This window comes from Athene noctua, chromosome Z, assembly GCF_965140245.1.
Source record: "Athene noctua chromosome Z, bAthNoc1.hap1.1, whole genome shotgun sequence".
Classification (NCBI taxonomy): domain Eukaryota; kingdom Metazoa; phylum Chordata; class Aves; order Strigiformes; family Strigidae; genus Athene; species Athene noctua.
The window spans coordinates 65,472,058-65,488,535 of NC_134077.1; the positions used below are offsets into that span (position 1 = coordinate 65,472,058).

Sequence of the window (16,478 nt, forward strand, 5' to 3'; positions counted from 1 at the left end):
TTACAAAAATTCTGTATCTATTTTCACTTTAACATTCGTAATGTAAATCAGGAGTTAACTGACACAACTAGTTTGTAGGAACAATAGCATCTTTTGTTTCTGAAGAGAAAATTTTCTGGGCAGGATGGAAATATCACCAACATTAATTAAAGATACCTGTCTATCCATGACTAAAACCCCAATCTATTCATGAAAACAGGCATTTTCAGCAGATGCTTGTTTGAAATTCTGATCTGTGGGTAGACAGATGCATTATACATAAAAACGTACATATACAGGTAGTAGCTGCAGTCATAGTCATAGCAAAGCCCACAAATGAGGATGGCTGAACAAACAGCAAATCAACCACATCAAGTGAAAGAATCACCCAGCTTTTAATGACAAGCTGTTTATGTGCCCATGTCAACGTGACCAGTTATCTGCTCATGCAGTTAGAACTGACCATCTGCCATTTTTTATGCTTTCAGGTCAGTGCAGCTATTCCTATTCTTCTGGCCAACGCAAGCATGACTTCTGGGGGAGAGGCACGCTGTTTCCAGTTTCCTCGGGCTCCTCAACACCTTCCAGGCCTGGCAATGCTCCCTTGGAAGGGATCCCACCACCCCCTTCCAAAGGGATGAGAGAGCATGGAGGGGACACGCAGCAGGAACACAGCTTGGTGAATCAGTCAAGGACCAGGCTGAGAGTAACTGGAAATGGCAGAATAGTAAGACACATTTGCAGTGCAGTGATGGACTGATTTGTGAATTTATTGTGATGTGATTTATTCATTTAGCTGTCAAGTTTTTGCAGTGATCCTACCTGACCATATGAATAACCGTAAAGTACCTGAGTTTGCTCTGAGTCAGACCTGAGAGCTATTTAAAAATACTGCAAGGAAAAAAAGATAAATAAAAATTTCCTGATTTTGAAGATCCATGTATGCAAGAGACGACGAAAAACAGAGTTGGGGGAAGAAACAGGCATCAAGCAACTTCGGCAATTATGCAGCTTCTAATCTTGTCTAAATTATGGGTCAGTTAGAAGAAAGAAGTCATTGGAGCCAGGAAAATGTATGGAGGCTGAGCATCCGGTTCTGAAGTTTTAAAGCTGAAAATACTCTTAGCTTAAACAGGGAACAGTTACTTAAAACTTGACCATTGATTTTCCTGCTTAAGCTATATTGGTTTAGCTAGGTGGTTTAGTAACATTCTGCTACTTTGATCTTAAAAGTTAATGGAATCTTTTTATAAAAACACTTGTAATGTGTAATATTTAATGGCCGTTTTCAGAGGTGATCTCTTTCCATTCTGAAAGAGAAAGAACTAAAACCAAGATATGTTCTACATGATTTGTAACCTAGATCTTGTAGTAAATTTTGCATAAAGTCTCTTTGTTTCTATAACGCATGAATATGCCCACCTCATTCTGCTAATCTACCTTTTTCAGGTTCATCCTTCATCTGTATTTAGAAATGGAACTGATGTGGTTTTCAAAGTAAGAGTATTATGAGTATTGCTCGGACATTTCTATGATTTTTCTCAATTCTGTTTCCAGGCTTTATCACTCTTAATAATTCATTATGACCAATACTTTATTTTTCTATGTACCTTTCTTTTTCTTTGATGTCACTTTCCCTTGATTTGCAACAATTTGTATTATAATTTTTTTTATTTTTTAATTTATTTAAGAGGTGCTTGTATGTGCTAACCCTCTCTTTTCACTCTGCTGTTCTATTTGTGTGTGTGGTAATGTAAAATGAAGTATCACAGGATGGTATCACTCAAAATAGAGGATGACACCTCATCAGCTAAAGCAAACAAGAAGGCTCAAGTGTCGGTAATTAATCAAGCACAACCACAGACAAATGTTGTCTCCTCTAGGAAGACAGAAATCCCACAAGCTGATAAGGCAGAACTGGCATCTGAACCAAGCTCAAGACATCAGGTATGAAACCTTTTGTTTCATAGGCATTTTCACCATCTGTTTTCAGACATGTTGTTTTCCAAAATGATTTAATACCTCTGAAATCTGCAGCCCAACCCTTCCCACACCAAAGCTGAGTTTAACCAATACACAGATAAATTAACAACTCAATCTTCGAAGAGTTTTCGTGGCATAAAGTTTTAACATAAGATCTATTTGTGTTGTGTAATTATTTTCCTCCAAATCTTCAAACGACATTTCTCTTTCCAGGACTTTTACTCTTTTCCAAAGGCCTGTACACCAGATTTAAAGGGGTTCTTGCATTATGAAGAAAGCTCTCAAAAGTTATTTCAGTGTGATGGGATAATATGGAAATCCTGGAATTCCCAAGGCAAGGTAAAAATGTCATGAACATGCATCTAAATCAGAGCATGGAGTCTATGATGAGTGAGACTCTCAAGGAAAGGACCTTCTTGTAAAAACTATTGACTTGTACAGGGAATAAATGAGTTGTCCAGAGTCAGGTTTGCTGTCACCAGAAAAAAAGATTCCCAGAGACATGATTAGGGCTTGATTGCTGGGTCTGCCTTTCCTGGACAAACCATGTGAGCACTAATGTCTTGGTGCTGTGGGGATGTGGGCATGGGAAAGTCAGTGCATGAAGTCTGTGAGAGAATGAGTATGAGATAATAAAATTAGCTGATGTAGGTATTCTGTAGACACACATCCCCCCATGTAAGATGTCATGCTGAATTTTGTGGCACTGCATTCCCTACACAGACTGCAGGAGACAGAAAATGGTGTCCAAACTAATGTGGTCTCTTAGGAGGGTTTTTGGAACTGAAAACTTGTGTCACCTTTAAAGCTGCTCATTGTAAATTGTAGGCTTCTTTGGCAGGCATTTATTTCTTTACATCTTTTAAGCAATGTGTAGCTTTATTGATCAACACCAAAGTTCATGTTCAATTTAATTCTGAGGAGGCCATAAGGAACATCTCCAGCCTTCAGTCTGATTATTAATGCACAGACCTAGATCACTGAGCAGGAGTCTGTTTTGCCTTTTCCTCTTTTATTTTAGGAGGTAAGCACGAAGAAGTGTCCCTCCGGATGGAGTCATCATGAGGGCAGCTGCTACTTCCTGGTGGTGAATCACAAGGTCACCTGGAACACTGCTGCTCGGGCTTGCAGAGAACAGTAAGAGACTTCTCCAAGTGGATGTGTTTGCTGAGCACTGCTGTTGTCCTGAGCTGAATGCTGCTTTTGAGGCTGAGTTTATTTGGATAAGCCCCACTTTGGTTATGCTCAGCTCTCTAAAAAAATAGAACAAGCCCTGGGATTCAGACTTAGTGGAGGATAGAAATATTATTAGACTCATAATGTGATAATGCTACCTTATTCACATGAATTCCTGAAGTGGTCCATATGCGCTGAGGATGCTTTGCTAATGGGAGAATTAGTTTGGGAGAAGAGAAACGGAGCAACAACTGTCTTTCATCCTCTCTGACCCACCACTTCCTTGGCTCTACCTTCACTTGACATAGCAACAGCACAATGTTGCCAGCTCCTGTGTGCCCCACCATATTCTTCTGAAGATGCAGCTCTTCAGATTCTGTAACTACTTGAAAACTTTAACATGCAATTTAACAGTAAATTTCTGACTTCTAAGGATAAATAAAAGCTAATACGTAATAATAATAATAATAATAATAGTGGTGGCCCCCTGTGAGAAGCTTCTCAAAGCTCCCCTGGCTCCAAGTGGGACCCACCTTTGCACCAAGTCTGGGCCAGTTAGCGATGGTGGCTGTGCCTCTGCAATAACGTATTTAGGAAGGGGATCCTGTGAGGAGCTGTTGGAGTTTTGAGGAGAAGTTGCAAGGACAATATCTGTGCAAACATTGAGGTCAGTGGAAGAAAGGAGGAGGAAGAGGAGGGTGTGTGTGCCAGAGCAGAGATTCCCCTCTATCCCATGGTGAGACATAGGGCAGTAGGGCCACCCAGCCCTCCCCCCCCCCCCCCCATGGAGGTCACTGGTGGAGCAGATGCTGATTTGCAGCATGTAGGGGGCCCCACGCCAACCCACATGACTGCGCCTGAAGGAGACCAGGACTCTGTGGGAAGAAGTCCCCAGTGTTGTATAATAGTTCAGCACTCGGAGGATTGCAACATGCAGTGGTGACCCACATGCCCATGGGAGTGACTCATGTCAGAGTTGGTTTGTGTCTCCTGTGAGAGGGGGACCGTGCTGGAACAGGGCAGGAATGCGAGAAGTTCCCCCCACCTCCCTGAGGTGGAAGAAGAGGCAGGACTGACTGCACCCCCCATTCCCTGCCCCCTGCACCTCTGCGGAAGAGGAGGTAGAGATACCGGGAGCAAAGCTGAGCCCAGGAAGAAGGGAGGGGTGTGGGGAAGTGTTTTCAAGATGTGGTAATGCCTCTCACATTCTGTCTGTTGAGTGTTGCTGTTGTTAGTGTCTGTATTAAATTTATGGGGGTTTTTTCTTCCCCTAACAAGTCTGTGCCTTAAAGGATGAGATCATCCCTCCCCATCCTTAATGTCAGTTTTCCGGGCCTTTGCTTTTTTCCTTCACAGCACTGGGGGGAAAGGGGTGAGTGAGTGACTGTGTGGTGTTCAGCTGCCAGCTGAGCTCAAACCATGACAGTGATAGATTAGGACTGAAAGAAATAATGGTAACATGGAGCTTGCCCTGGTATCACGCATGTTCTGTACCTTGTGTTGAATTGTGAGCACCAGGTTGAAGACCAAGCTGAACAATAGGAGGGGCTTTAACAGACCTCTCCATTACTCCATGAAATGAAAATTGAAACAGGGAAGTGTTGGAGATGATAGAAATAGAATATATTCCATAAGTAGTTGAAGGACATGCAGGAAACACGAAATGTGGACAAGCATGCATAACAAACCTTGATTCATTCCACTCAGTTATGCCACATTATGTTGTCTTGGTAACATGCAAAAGGACAGTCTTGGTTCTAATACCTCCCAGCTGATGGAAGTTATTCTTTACCTAAAATGTAAATGTTACCTGCTCCTGTGAGCTCACCACAAATTTCACATTGTTAATTGGTTTACTTAAAATTTCAACTCCTGAAATGGTTTATATAACCTGCTTTTATTTTGATACTTATCCAAACAAAGCTGTCAACTGTGAATATTCTTTTTTTTTTTTTTTCCCTTTTTTTTTTTTCTGAAGGCTTCCACATTCAATTCCATTTAGGAATGTATACCAATCTTCTGGAGGTGTTCCCTATTTTCTTGAAGAGTGTGTTCCTGGTGACCCATATTATTTGTAGGTGGTAACTTCTTGCTGAAGGCTATAGTGTGCAATGCAGATGTTAAGATGAATAACAGTAAATTAACAACAGTGTTAAACAGCTACACAAAAAGTCAAAGCATATCACTGAATCCACAAGCAAATGAAACCTAGAGCAGTGATGATTCAATTAATGTTAGACTACCACAGACTAAGGAAGTTTTATCCTGGTAAATGCAGTACTCCTGGCCTCCATCTGGAACTGATTTACAAAAGTACAACCCCAGGCACACACTTAAAAGTGGTACAAGAAGATAACTTCATAAACTTTATTTTGTGCTTTTGCCCAGCTCCCTCCTGGAAAACACCACCACCACCAATTGTGGTATTTCTGTTATTAATATTTCTACTGTTGACATTTAAATAGCTGACACTTCCAACAAGCAGACAAAATCAGCATGATCACTAAATCAGCCAATTTCACTGAAAAATAAGAATACTTTTTGTTGCTACAAAACCAGCTTTATTTTAAACTTCAATTTTCTTGCTAGACTTTTTCTATTATACAAAACAGGAATAAAGCATAAGCATTGTTAGAGCTGTTTCAGTAACAGTCTCCAGCTAATCAATCTCCTAACCTCCAACAGAAAACACTGTTAATCTGAGATGATGGACTTGAGACCAAGCTATGCAAAAAAGAAGTGGGTAGGCTGGAGAGGGTCCAGAGAAGGGCCACAAAGGTGGGCAGGGGACTGGGAAGCCTGCCATATGAGGAAAGGCTGAGAGAACTGGATTTGTTCAGCCTTGAGAAAAGAAGGCTTAGGGGAGACCTTATCAACATGTTCCTGTATTTAAAGGGTGGCTACAGAGAAGATGGAGACTCCCCTTTTACAAGAAGTCACATGGAGAAGATGAGGGGTAATGAGTACAAGTTAACCCTGGGGTGATTCCAATTGGACAGAAGATGAAAATTTTTCACAATGAGAACAATCAGCCCCTGAATAATCTCCCCAGGAAAGTGGTGGATTCCCCAACATCGGACACTTCTAAGCTTCAGCTGGGCAGGGTGCTGGGGGCCATCTTGCCTAGACCATGCTTTTACCAAGAAAGTTGGACCAGATGGTCTTTGAGACCCCTTCCAACTTGGTATTCTATGATTCTATTCCATCAAAACAATGCTATCAATTTACTGCTGAAACAATTGTTGCCTGGACATAACTATATGTATATGGGTTTATGCAAACCTGTTTGGGTTTCTAATGAGCTTTGACGTACATGGCATCCATTTGTTGCAGGTGGCATACCATCCTTTTTTTCAGTTTTCATGTGCAGGGATAGAAGCAGAGACAAAAATGTGCTTGTCTTATCACAAGTTTCTGTACGCCATGGTGATAGTGTGGGTGGAAAAAATCTCAGCTAATTGATGTGAAAATCTTTCACCATTTCTAACTCTTCTCCAATACATTGGAAAGAAAGGTGTTTTAAGCACTCATTTCTCCAGTTCTGTTTTGTATGCATGAAGAGGCTCTTGGCAACATGAAAAGAAGCATCTGGGGGATTTATGGCTGAATGATACCACAGCAGCCTGATTTAGCAGCAATTTTGATGATTTATGTTACAGTTTGTTATCCCATAGGAACATGTCCTCCCTAAGGGTCAGTGCAGCCAGGCTCACTTGCATGTGAGATTCCACCTCTGGAATGTGATTCCACCTCTGGAATGTGAGGTTCCACCTCTGCCACAGAAGGGACTCTCCACCAGATAAACAGAACCCACAGTTGCATCTTTTGCTTTGTTAGTCAGATTACACCTTCATCTTCTTGAAGATGAACATTTAATGAGAGCTTAAATGTGGTCAGATCTTAGATCCTTTACTGCCAGCTTTGTAAGGCAGGGGCTGTTATTTTGTTTGGTGTTTGTATATTAGCAGCATGTGGCCTCAGTCCTTGGGAATTACAGGCAGAACCACATCTCAAATAATAGGTTAGATCATTCATGATGGCTCAGTGTTGCCTAGTGCAAAGCAGGATGGACCCTGCTGCCCTCCTCTCCTAATGCTGTGCTAGTTCTGTGACTGTTTTAACTTATATTATTGCTGATGACTCCAGCACAGGGATTCAGGTTCCTAGAGTAATTTTAAAGGCCCAGTGTATCTTGTCTGACTCAACAGCAGGGCTGCTGTAAACTCTGCATCATGTCTGCCAGACTCACCTGAATGTTTTGAATACCACAAGGTGTTGTAAGCAACACTAGACACCTATTTCAAGGCACCAGGATTACTCCCTAGGTGATCAAACAACAGCCTGAGAAAAGCAAGGCCCCTCAGTTACTCCCCCGCCTTCACCACCAGTATAGGACATGGATTTACTACAGCATTTCAAATTAAATGTTCTCCTGTGATGTGGAGACCTTCATAGCTAGCCAAGCGAACATAGCAAGCCAACTTTTGCTTAAGTTAAATTTATCAGAACGGTATAAAGCTCCAAAATCAGCTAAGACTTTGTGCTAAGTGTTTTGCATATGATACTTCAAGGTCAATGGCTACCCAAAACATTTCCTTGATTTGGGCAACTGCTTTAAAATGATGGATGCTCCTGACTTGATAGCAAAAATTTTAAAGCAGAGAGGAATAATTTCAAGTGGACTTATTCGGCACAGAAGTCAGTGATGTGTGTGGGATTTTACTTTTTGATTTTCTGTCAATAAAGAATTATGATGCTTCTCTAGAGTAGTTTAAATTAGGAAGTGTTATTTTTATGTAAATCCATAAGTAACATTATCTTGTAATTTCCTGTGTCTGGCACTCTGACTAGAGGTACAGCTAGTAATAGCATCGTAGTGGTATGTTCCTTCAGGACTGTTCTCATTTCCCTACAATACTTCAAAACCCCTGACTAAGTGTAACAATCAGAATGGCTGTTCTCTCTTCAGTCATGTGTGTTTCTCGGGCTGTATTTAGAAAGCACTCCTACTGAGAAAATATTAGATAACATTATAATTATTGCAGTGCTTTCCTTTCACAGTGCTACAATCTCTCCCTGATACTTGAATTGAAGGAAAAGTCAGAAACTTATTGCTCAGACCACTCCTATATGTCATAAATGATATAGCAGTTACTGATGCTTCTTGTTTTCACATTTTCTAAAGCAATTGAAGCAACAGGAGTAAGCTATGCTTGCTTAAAGTAACTGACTAGTTCAATGGCTTTGATTGCTCTTAAGCAGAAGTCAGACAAAAATGCCCTATTTTTGTTCCTGCTCAACTAGTTATAACCACATAGCCTGCTGCCCAAATCGATCTCTTCTTAGTCCCAAGTTTGGTCAGTGGCCAAGCAGTCAGTGTGAGGGGGAATGGTATCTTGTTGCTGAATCAGTTACCCTGGGAGGACACCCTGAATTAACTGAGCCTGCTTGCCTGGACTTTTTGTCCGAGGAAGAAGATGGAGCACAAAACTTTCTGAGCTTTTGGCAGTCTAACAGCTTTGGTCCTGGTTCACTAGAGATTCAGTGCCTGGTAGATGGGCCTAGAATTATAGAAGCATGTCACTTGTGGGACATACAGGCACTGACACCACACATAAAACTTGACTGTAATGAGAAGAACAACCAAAGCCTCCACTAGGAGCTTCACTGGGCGAAGTTCTGGGAGCCTGTACCACAAGTGGCTGCACAATCTTGACCTCTGCCAGACAGTTGCTAGACACTTTGTGCTGGGACAGGCTCTCATTTTTAAAGTCATGATCAATGTTTCTGAGGCCATCCTGCCACACCTCTACCTGAGGAGAGCGTACACAGATGTCAACAAGATCCTTTCCACTTTGTTCTCTGGTGGCCTCTGAATTTAGGGGGCCCTTGATGGGACCTATGTTACTGTGCAGTGCTTGGTCTAGGGCAGCCATGATTACACAGACTGTGATGGCTAACACTCAGCTGTTGCAGACCTTGGCAAACACATGTGCAAAGTGGAGAAGAGGGCTTTGGTTGATTGCAGGCATAATGGAGGAGACGTTTGCAGCAGGAGCATCTCATCAGCATTACAGTCAATTTGTTGCATACCATGCCCCTGTGTTCCCAAATTAAGGGATGGTCCAGGTTTTGTGCAGTGAGGACTCTGCAGAATACTGTGGGTTACTAGGTTACTACTTTGAACTCCTGATGTAAAATTTGCCTGCTTCTCTATCTTGTGTGGCGTTACATGGCATCCAGATGATCAGTACAGTTAGAAGTAAACAGGAATGGAGCTCCAGGTGTGGGTATCTAACTGGGCAGCAGGCTTTGTTGTGGGCTCACACCTCAAGATCTGTTCATGATCTCCATAGTGGATTCAAGTGTGCCATGCCACACTTAAGGTCTGGTTGTCATCCCAGCTCTTAAGGAAAACAGTCTTTATTTCCTTTGGAGAAATACTGATCTTCTGTCTCTGTTATCTGGCAACAGTCATGAAATTAGAAAAATCCTCAAAATGCCACTTATTCTGCTGCTGTCTCATAATACATGTTCTGATGAGCAGTGTTGTTTGCTTCGGCCCTATCAAGCACCACCCAGGATGTTCAGGGAGGCTGAAAGGGTTGGTATCACTGTTAGACTGAGTGGCAGTCAAAAATATGGGGCAACAGACATGACAGAGGCTCAGCATCAGAGGGAAGGCAACAGCAGGTGTGACAGGTAAAAAAAGGTGACATGATATCAAGGCAGGCAAAAAGACTGATAAATAAGAAAGTGTAGCCCCTGATGGCTGACACTTCCTGGCAAATGTGAAGGATACCGTTTGTCTCCTAATGCCTCAGGATTTAGCCTAATCTCTAAATGGCTTAAGAGAAGCCTGCTGGTGCTTACATGCTTGGTGTTGATTGGAAGACTTCACAGTGGCAAGGCCACACAGTGGCTAGCGTTTGCCAGTTCTCCTTTGGGGTTGGCATACTTTAAGTACAAACACAGCGGAGAGCTTATGCATTGGCTTCTTTCTGAAACAGTCTGGTTAATACACACCACAACTGCTCTCCGATCTGAACTAAATGCGTAGTCATTGCAGACAACCCAACTTAACTCTACAAACCACACTACCACTCTAAGCTAGACCCCTAAATTATACACACTCTGTTTTGAAACATGGTCAAGATTTTAACTATGTGATTTGAAGCTTTAGTTTTGCCAGAACATGATTGTAGAAAGAGATAGTCTGCTCTACTACCAAATAGGTGAATCTGTATCTTTCAGTGGCTTGGACTTCAGTGTGGGTAGATTATTATTTTTAAAGAAAAGAATGTATCAGTGATTGTGACAATGGTTTATTTCCTGTATACATTTCTTTCAGTTGTTCAGTTGATTTATTTTTTCTGTTAGAAAAATCAGACTAGGTCTTTGGTTTCTTTCCAGGTAATCCAGAATTTTAAGACCTTATCTTCATGTAATTATTCTTTCAATACAGTGAGTAGTGGTTTTCCTGTGAAACAGTATTTATACGCTTTATACTAGAATCAGTGTCCCTTGTTGATAAGTCAATGGGAGCTGTCTGTCACTCTGTGGAATGCTAATTACTCTGTCCCCTCTCCTTGAGCCTAGATACCTGGGGAGTCTAGCAAGCGTGGCTAATGAACAACACATGCAGTGGCTATGGGACTTCAGTGGGAGGAAGCCTTTTTGGATAGGCAAGTATATCAGCTGTCTGTTTCCTCTGAGGGTTATGGTTCCTGTGCACACTGGAAAGCAGCAACTGCCACAGCAGTTCCAGCCTAGTTTTCAAATGTTACTTCCTCCTCAACTTTATGCTGCTTTTATTATTTCAGAGCAAGGCATAAACTCAAAGCCATAATTTACCTGGCTAATTTTATAAATTTTTATTAAAAAGAAGAGTTTGTCATGTTGCCTACTGCTGGATTGTTTTTACCTTGAAACCTTTACTATTTTAATACTACCTGGTAAAATAAATGCTCATGGAGCTTCTACTCTTTTGTTTATCTCACCTTTCTTTTGACTGTTACTTTATTTATTTCTAATTTATATTTTTTTAACTTTAAATAATTGTTTATGTTACTAATTTAATGGTGTCATCTTGTATCAGAAATATTGTGAATTAATCAGATGACCAGCTAAAGAAGATTTCATCACATCATTTTAGATTTAGCTGTCTATTTCTTATTATGCACCTTTCATTTAATGAGAAATGTAAAGAACTCAGATGGGCCTTCTCTGTACCTCCCTTTCTGTGAATGACAGCCTTATCTTATGGACTAGTGCTACAGCTTTCTTTTATCTCTTCTTGATACTGTCTACATTTTAGGTTATTTTTTCCAATTGTGAACTACAATTTTCATCTCAGTAATTTTCTGAGATGGATTTACAAGCTATACTAAATTAACTTTAAAACCCTATAGTTAGTTTGGGATCATGTTTAATGGTATCATGATTCTGTTAATCTGAGAGAAGTAAATTCCTCTGACAAGAACAAAGACTAGAAGACCATTGTGTCAATTTTCTGATCTTGGTCTCTTCTAGCTAGGAAGACAAGTCATGTCTGAAAATATGTCAACCCATGTTGGTCTTTGTAACTCAGAGGCTAAGTGGAAAGATGTGGTTTAGGTTGTATTAATTACACAAGGTAATTTTACAACTGTTAATTTCAACAAGGTCTACAAAGATCTGCAGGGTTTTATTTTCAGAAGGAATCTGAAGGCATCTGAGGCTGCCCAGACTTGAATACAACATTCTGCTTGACATCTTAGGTATCAAAAGAGAAACCTGAGAGGTGATAGACATGCAATAGATGGAAAGAGAGAAAACATTTTAGATAGGCAATAATGCAGATAAGTATATTTTCCCTTATTCAGAAGGCATTAATTGTGATTCACATGGCCTTATGAAATATTAAATTGTATTTTACTTGTATTATTCCAGATGGCTTTTTTCTCTCAGCACAACATTGTATGCATTCTTTAACAAAGGGTTAGAACAACATGCTTCTGTTGGCATCAGACTGCAGAGATAATAAACATCACTGATTTGGTCTTACCAATTTCACACAGGCTTGAATGACCAAGTTAATCCTGGACATTGGGAGTGGAATGGAGGAGAACCTGTAACCTACATAAACTGGAGAGAAGGCTCCTACCAGTTTCCAAAGAGAGGAAGAAACTGTGTATTGGTGCAAAAGCGAGGAAAATGGCAAGCCACTGACTGTAGAAAGGTCAAACGGAACAGCTATATATGTTCAAGAAAGCTGTAAAGAATGGAGAATCCCTGTGAAAGCACAGGGACGTTCATGTTGTTTCAGTTTTATATATCTGCAGATGTGTGAGGGCATTCAGTAAGAAAACTGTCCTAATTATCAGGAAGGTTTATTTTATATGCTGCCAGAGGTGCAGATGCATTAGAGTCTAACCAAAGAACAGAGGTCAGTTGCAAATATTAAGTTCAGGTTAATGTTTTGAACTCTCTCCAAAGACTTTGATCTGTCACTTACTTGTATACATTTTCACACCAGAGAGCTAGGCTTGAAGGCTTTAATCACATTTCTGTGTAAAAATATTTTTTTTTTTTTAAAAATAGGAAGTAGAACATTTGCTTCACTCTAAAGGAGGGGTTGTGAATTGGCTGTTACTTTAATTCATTTGCAATAAAACCTGCAGTTTTACCCTGCAGTCACAAAAAGAGGAAGTCTACTTGGGGTGGAAATGAGGGCACACTCTGCTGGCTAAAAACAGGTCCTCTTGGGCAATGAGAGGAGAAGTATTATGTCAGGAGACCGAAGCTTCTTCGGTGAATGCCCTAACACAATGCCTTACAAAAATACTGATGGCAGGATTTAGTGAGAGTGTACCAACAGGAGCAAAGGCTTGTATTTCTTTTGCTACTTCCCAAGGCCAGCTTTAGATCTTAATGGATCTGCTCCTACAGAGCTGCATATTGTTTCACATCCCTAACCAAAAGCTTTCAGTGTTTTTTGGAGTTGCAGGACGGTGCCGTAATGTTTAGTGTAATTAAATAATGGGACCTCTGTAAATCTAATGCTATATCAAAGAATGATTTACACAAAAAAAAAAAAATACTGAATCTTAATCCTAGAATATTATTTTGGGATATTCAGTGATACATGAACATCAATAGGATTTATATGTGTGTATAAACCAATGTAATCATGAGACATATTTCGTACTAAAGCAGCTATGGCTTTTGGAAAGTATTAATCTAAGTCTTTATTAGGGATCTGAGGTTTTAAAAAATAATAATTAAAAATCCAGATTTAGTTCTGGGAAAGGCTTAAAAAATCAGCATTTAACAGGAAAAAACAGCTGCGCATAACTTATTTTAAATATATGCATTTGCAGTGTGCTATTTCATAACATTATAGTAAATTTATATTTGACCTGTCAAAAATCTTGCTTTAGGACCTTCTTAGTGCCAGCCTTAAAAAAAAAAAGTCATAAGCTTACAGAAAATTAAAGCTACTCTCAAGGCCCATGGTGAGTGTGTGACAGCTGGTATGGCACTGAGTAGGGTGAATTTGTCCTGTACCTTACAAACTCTCATCCCTCTCATCTGCCTGCCTGCTGCCGGCAGTTGATGCTCCCCTTACCCCCTATCAGCTTGTCTCTTCAGCCAGCCTCTGGATCAACTGCATCTCCTGTTTGCACCAGAGATGCAAAACTTCCTTCTGAGGTTCCTCACAGCAGTTTCTCAATTCTGCGAGGGACAGATGCAGCATAATCACCTCTCCTCTCTCAGCTGAGGGACACTGTTTCAGAGATTATTTATGCCTTCTCTTTGTCTTTGGCATGTGTGGGTTATTAATCCTTCCTCCTTGCCTGTGACACATTAAATGAATATCCATGGGAGTAGCTGGACAGTCTTTGTATACAGGAGAGAACCCTTCTGAAAGGACTGTTGCAACTGCATAGCAAAATTAGAGGAAAAATACTGTGGACAGAACCTGCTCACCCCTATATTTGGTATCAACAGATACTTTCAGGATTTGTTTGCTTTTGTCACAGTAATCTTTATGACAAGCTTCTAGACACTTTTGCTAGACACTAACACTTTTGCTTAAGGAGTTTTATGGATCAACATAGATAGGATAATTGTTTCAATAATTCCCCAAACCAAGTAACCTTGAGTACCCATCTAGACCTGTTTTTATTTCTGATAGTTTTCACTGCAAAAAAAATTAGGATCTAAATAAGCACTCTTGGGATCTCTTGCTGTTGTATTCTGGAATTCCAGGGAAAACAGACTAAGAGAGCTTGGTTAGACATAAACTTTTATTTCTTTAGGGCCTTCTTTTTATAAAAATCTCTGAGTTTATTGGTGCTATATTGATAAAGTCTCTTAAGATTATTAAACACCTCTCCTAATTATTTAATAAATGAAAGACATCAACAGAGAGGGAATTTTGACCAAGGTGCTTGTTACTTGATCAGTAACTAATAAATAACGCATGCCTAATCTGAGACAGTCACTGGATCTCAGTGGTTTACTTTTGTGAGAAGAGGGGAGAATTTCCCTTTTCTGTATTTCATTTGAAATACTTGAAAATGATTGAAGAGTATGAAGATGTCAGTATACAATAGACTGCTAGTAGTGCAAACAGTATGTTTATTGGTTTCATTAGATCTAACACAATACACTAATGAAGCTAAAATCCTTATATTGCAGTGCAAGGATATTTCTACCCTTAAAGGCTGCTGAATTGTTTTTCAATACAAGGAACTGAATATTTATTCATAAATTTTCATTTTTCTGTCCTTAAAAATGAAGTATTTCTTACCAGATTTTTACAGCTTTTATAAGAATACTGGAGTTCAAAGAATATGACATAAATAGCAGAAAGCACAGATAAATCATTTTTTTCTGTTGCTATAGGAAGTTGTTGTCTTTAAGAGGTTTAGTAAAGGAAGGGCCTAAAATCCTGGGAAGTTACTGGGAATTTTTCCAGCCCAGTAATTTTGAACTAGACTGAATAAACTCAGAAGAAAATCACTATTCAGATGATCAGCATCAGCAGGTGAATTTCAAGAGGCTGAAAGTAAGAACAAGGAGCATGTAAATTCTGGTGTCCACCTATGGATACACCTGTTCTGTATAAACAAAGCATTTATTTCTCCAGAACTATCCATATACCTTTTAAGAGCAACAGAACCAAGACACAACAGCTAAGTGAAGAGAACCCAGCGGTTAGCCTAGACTTTGATAAAGGAATGGGCAATGTGAACTCTTTGTGTGCCTGTCACTTTTAACCACCTTCTCCCCCTGTCAAGGATCTTTTAAATCTGTTGACCAATTTCAAACAAATCCAACAGAGAAGAAGCTGACTCAAAGACAGTGGTTATGAGAAAAACAGATAGGCAACTGGCCACAGGAGCACTTCCTCTAAACCAAAATATTGCAAAACATTTGTGTTGTATTAACTTCACAGAGATCTAGTTTTTAATCTGATAAACCAGAAAAGTTTTCCAGATCTCTTTTGTATATTCTGAAGCTTACTGAATGCATTCTAGTCTTTATTCACTCATTCTAAAATTACAAAAGTAGCTTTGGGAGAATTATATACACAAATCGGTGAATACTGTGATTCTACATTATTTACGTCACAAGACTGGTGCTATTGTAATTCTTGTATTCAGAACTATATTGTTATGTTTAACTTTGCGATGTATGTTAATACAAAACTGAAACATATTTTGCTGAATACATTATTTCTTCAGTTTCATAATCTCACAAAGCTTTTCTTCTAGTCATAAAAAATATAGTGTTGGGCATAGTAGAAATGCACTTATAATTAAGCATAATATACCTACTGTTTACTCTGTGCAGTTTCTGAATTCTGTTTCTTCTGCTGCATGAGCCTATTCCTGAATTAATACTATAGGAACATTTGTATCATGAGCAAACCATTTTTAAAAGAGAAAATGCTCTTTATTTTGAGAGATAAATTTAAGAAAAGCTACAGATCTGCAAGCAGGTACACAAGAGTAAGAATGAATTCAAGAAGGACTGTCAGTCCATATAATTCAATTTTAATACGATTCTTGATTTAAAGGAGAATGTGAAAAAAGGTCGTTGTCCTTCAGTAACTCAATCATCTTCATGGAAGAGATGCAGATGTCAGTTCTCTCTTACTACCCTTTAAGAAGCTATGCTGCTTGTAATATGGAGACCTCTGCTGCTCCAATTCTGTTGCTTAACTACTGTTCCCTGCATCAGTACACAAGCAGTAGAAGGCTAGAAGACAAGAACACAATAGGGTTTATGGGGTTTTTTATAGCATTGAGTTAATGTATTGTTTCCAGTCAGATGTAGTCCTAATGAAT

At 39.7% G+C, this 16,478-nt stretch overlaps 1 protein-coding gene across 2 annotated transcripts in view; it reads left to right on the top strand.

Annotated features, from left to right (window-relative positions):
* Positions 1–15,919, top strand: part of FREM1 (FRAS1 related extracellular matrix 1) — a 67,976-nt gene extending 52,057 nt beyond the window's left edge. For both annotated transcript variants that reach the window (XM_074932499.1, XM_074932500.1), the window contains 7 exons: positions 468–706; positions 1,429–1,476; positions 1,744–1,926; positions 2,176–2,301; positions 2,984–3,099; positions 10,738–10,823; positions 12,198–15,919. In XM_074932499.1, coding sequence (XP_074788600.1) covers positions 468–706; positions 1,429–1,476; positions 1,744–1,926; positions 2,176–2,301; positions 2,984–3,099; positions 10,738–10,823; positions 12,198–12,397 — 998 coding nt within the window. In that variant the 3' untranslated portion in view covers positions 12,398–15,919. The remainder of the gene's footprint in view (positions 1–467; positions 707–1,428; positions 1,477–1,743; positions 1,927–2,175; positions 2,302–2,983; positions 3,100–10,737; positions 10,824–12,197) is intronic.
* Positions 15,920–16,478: the final 559 nt, after the last annotated feature.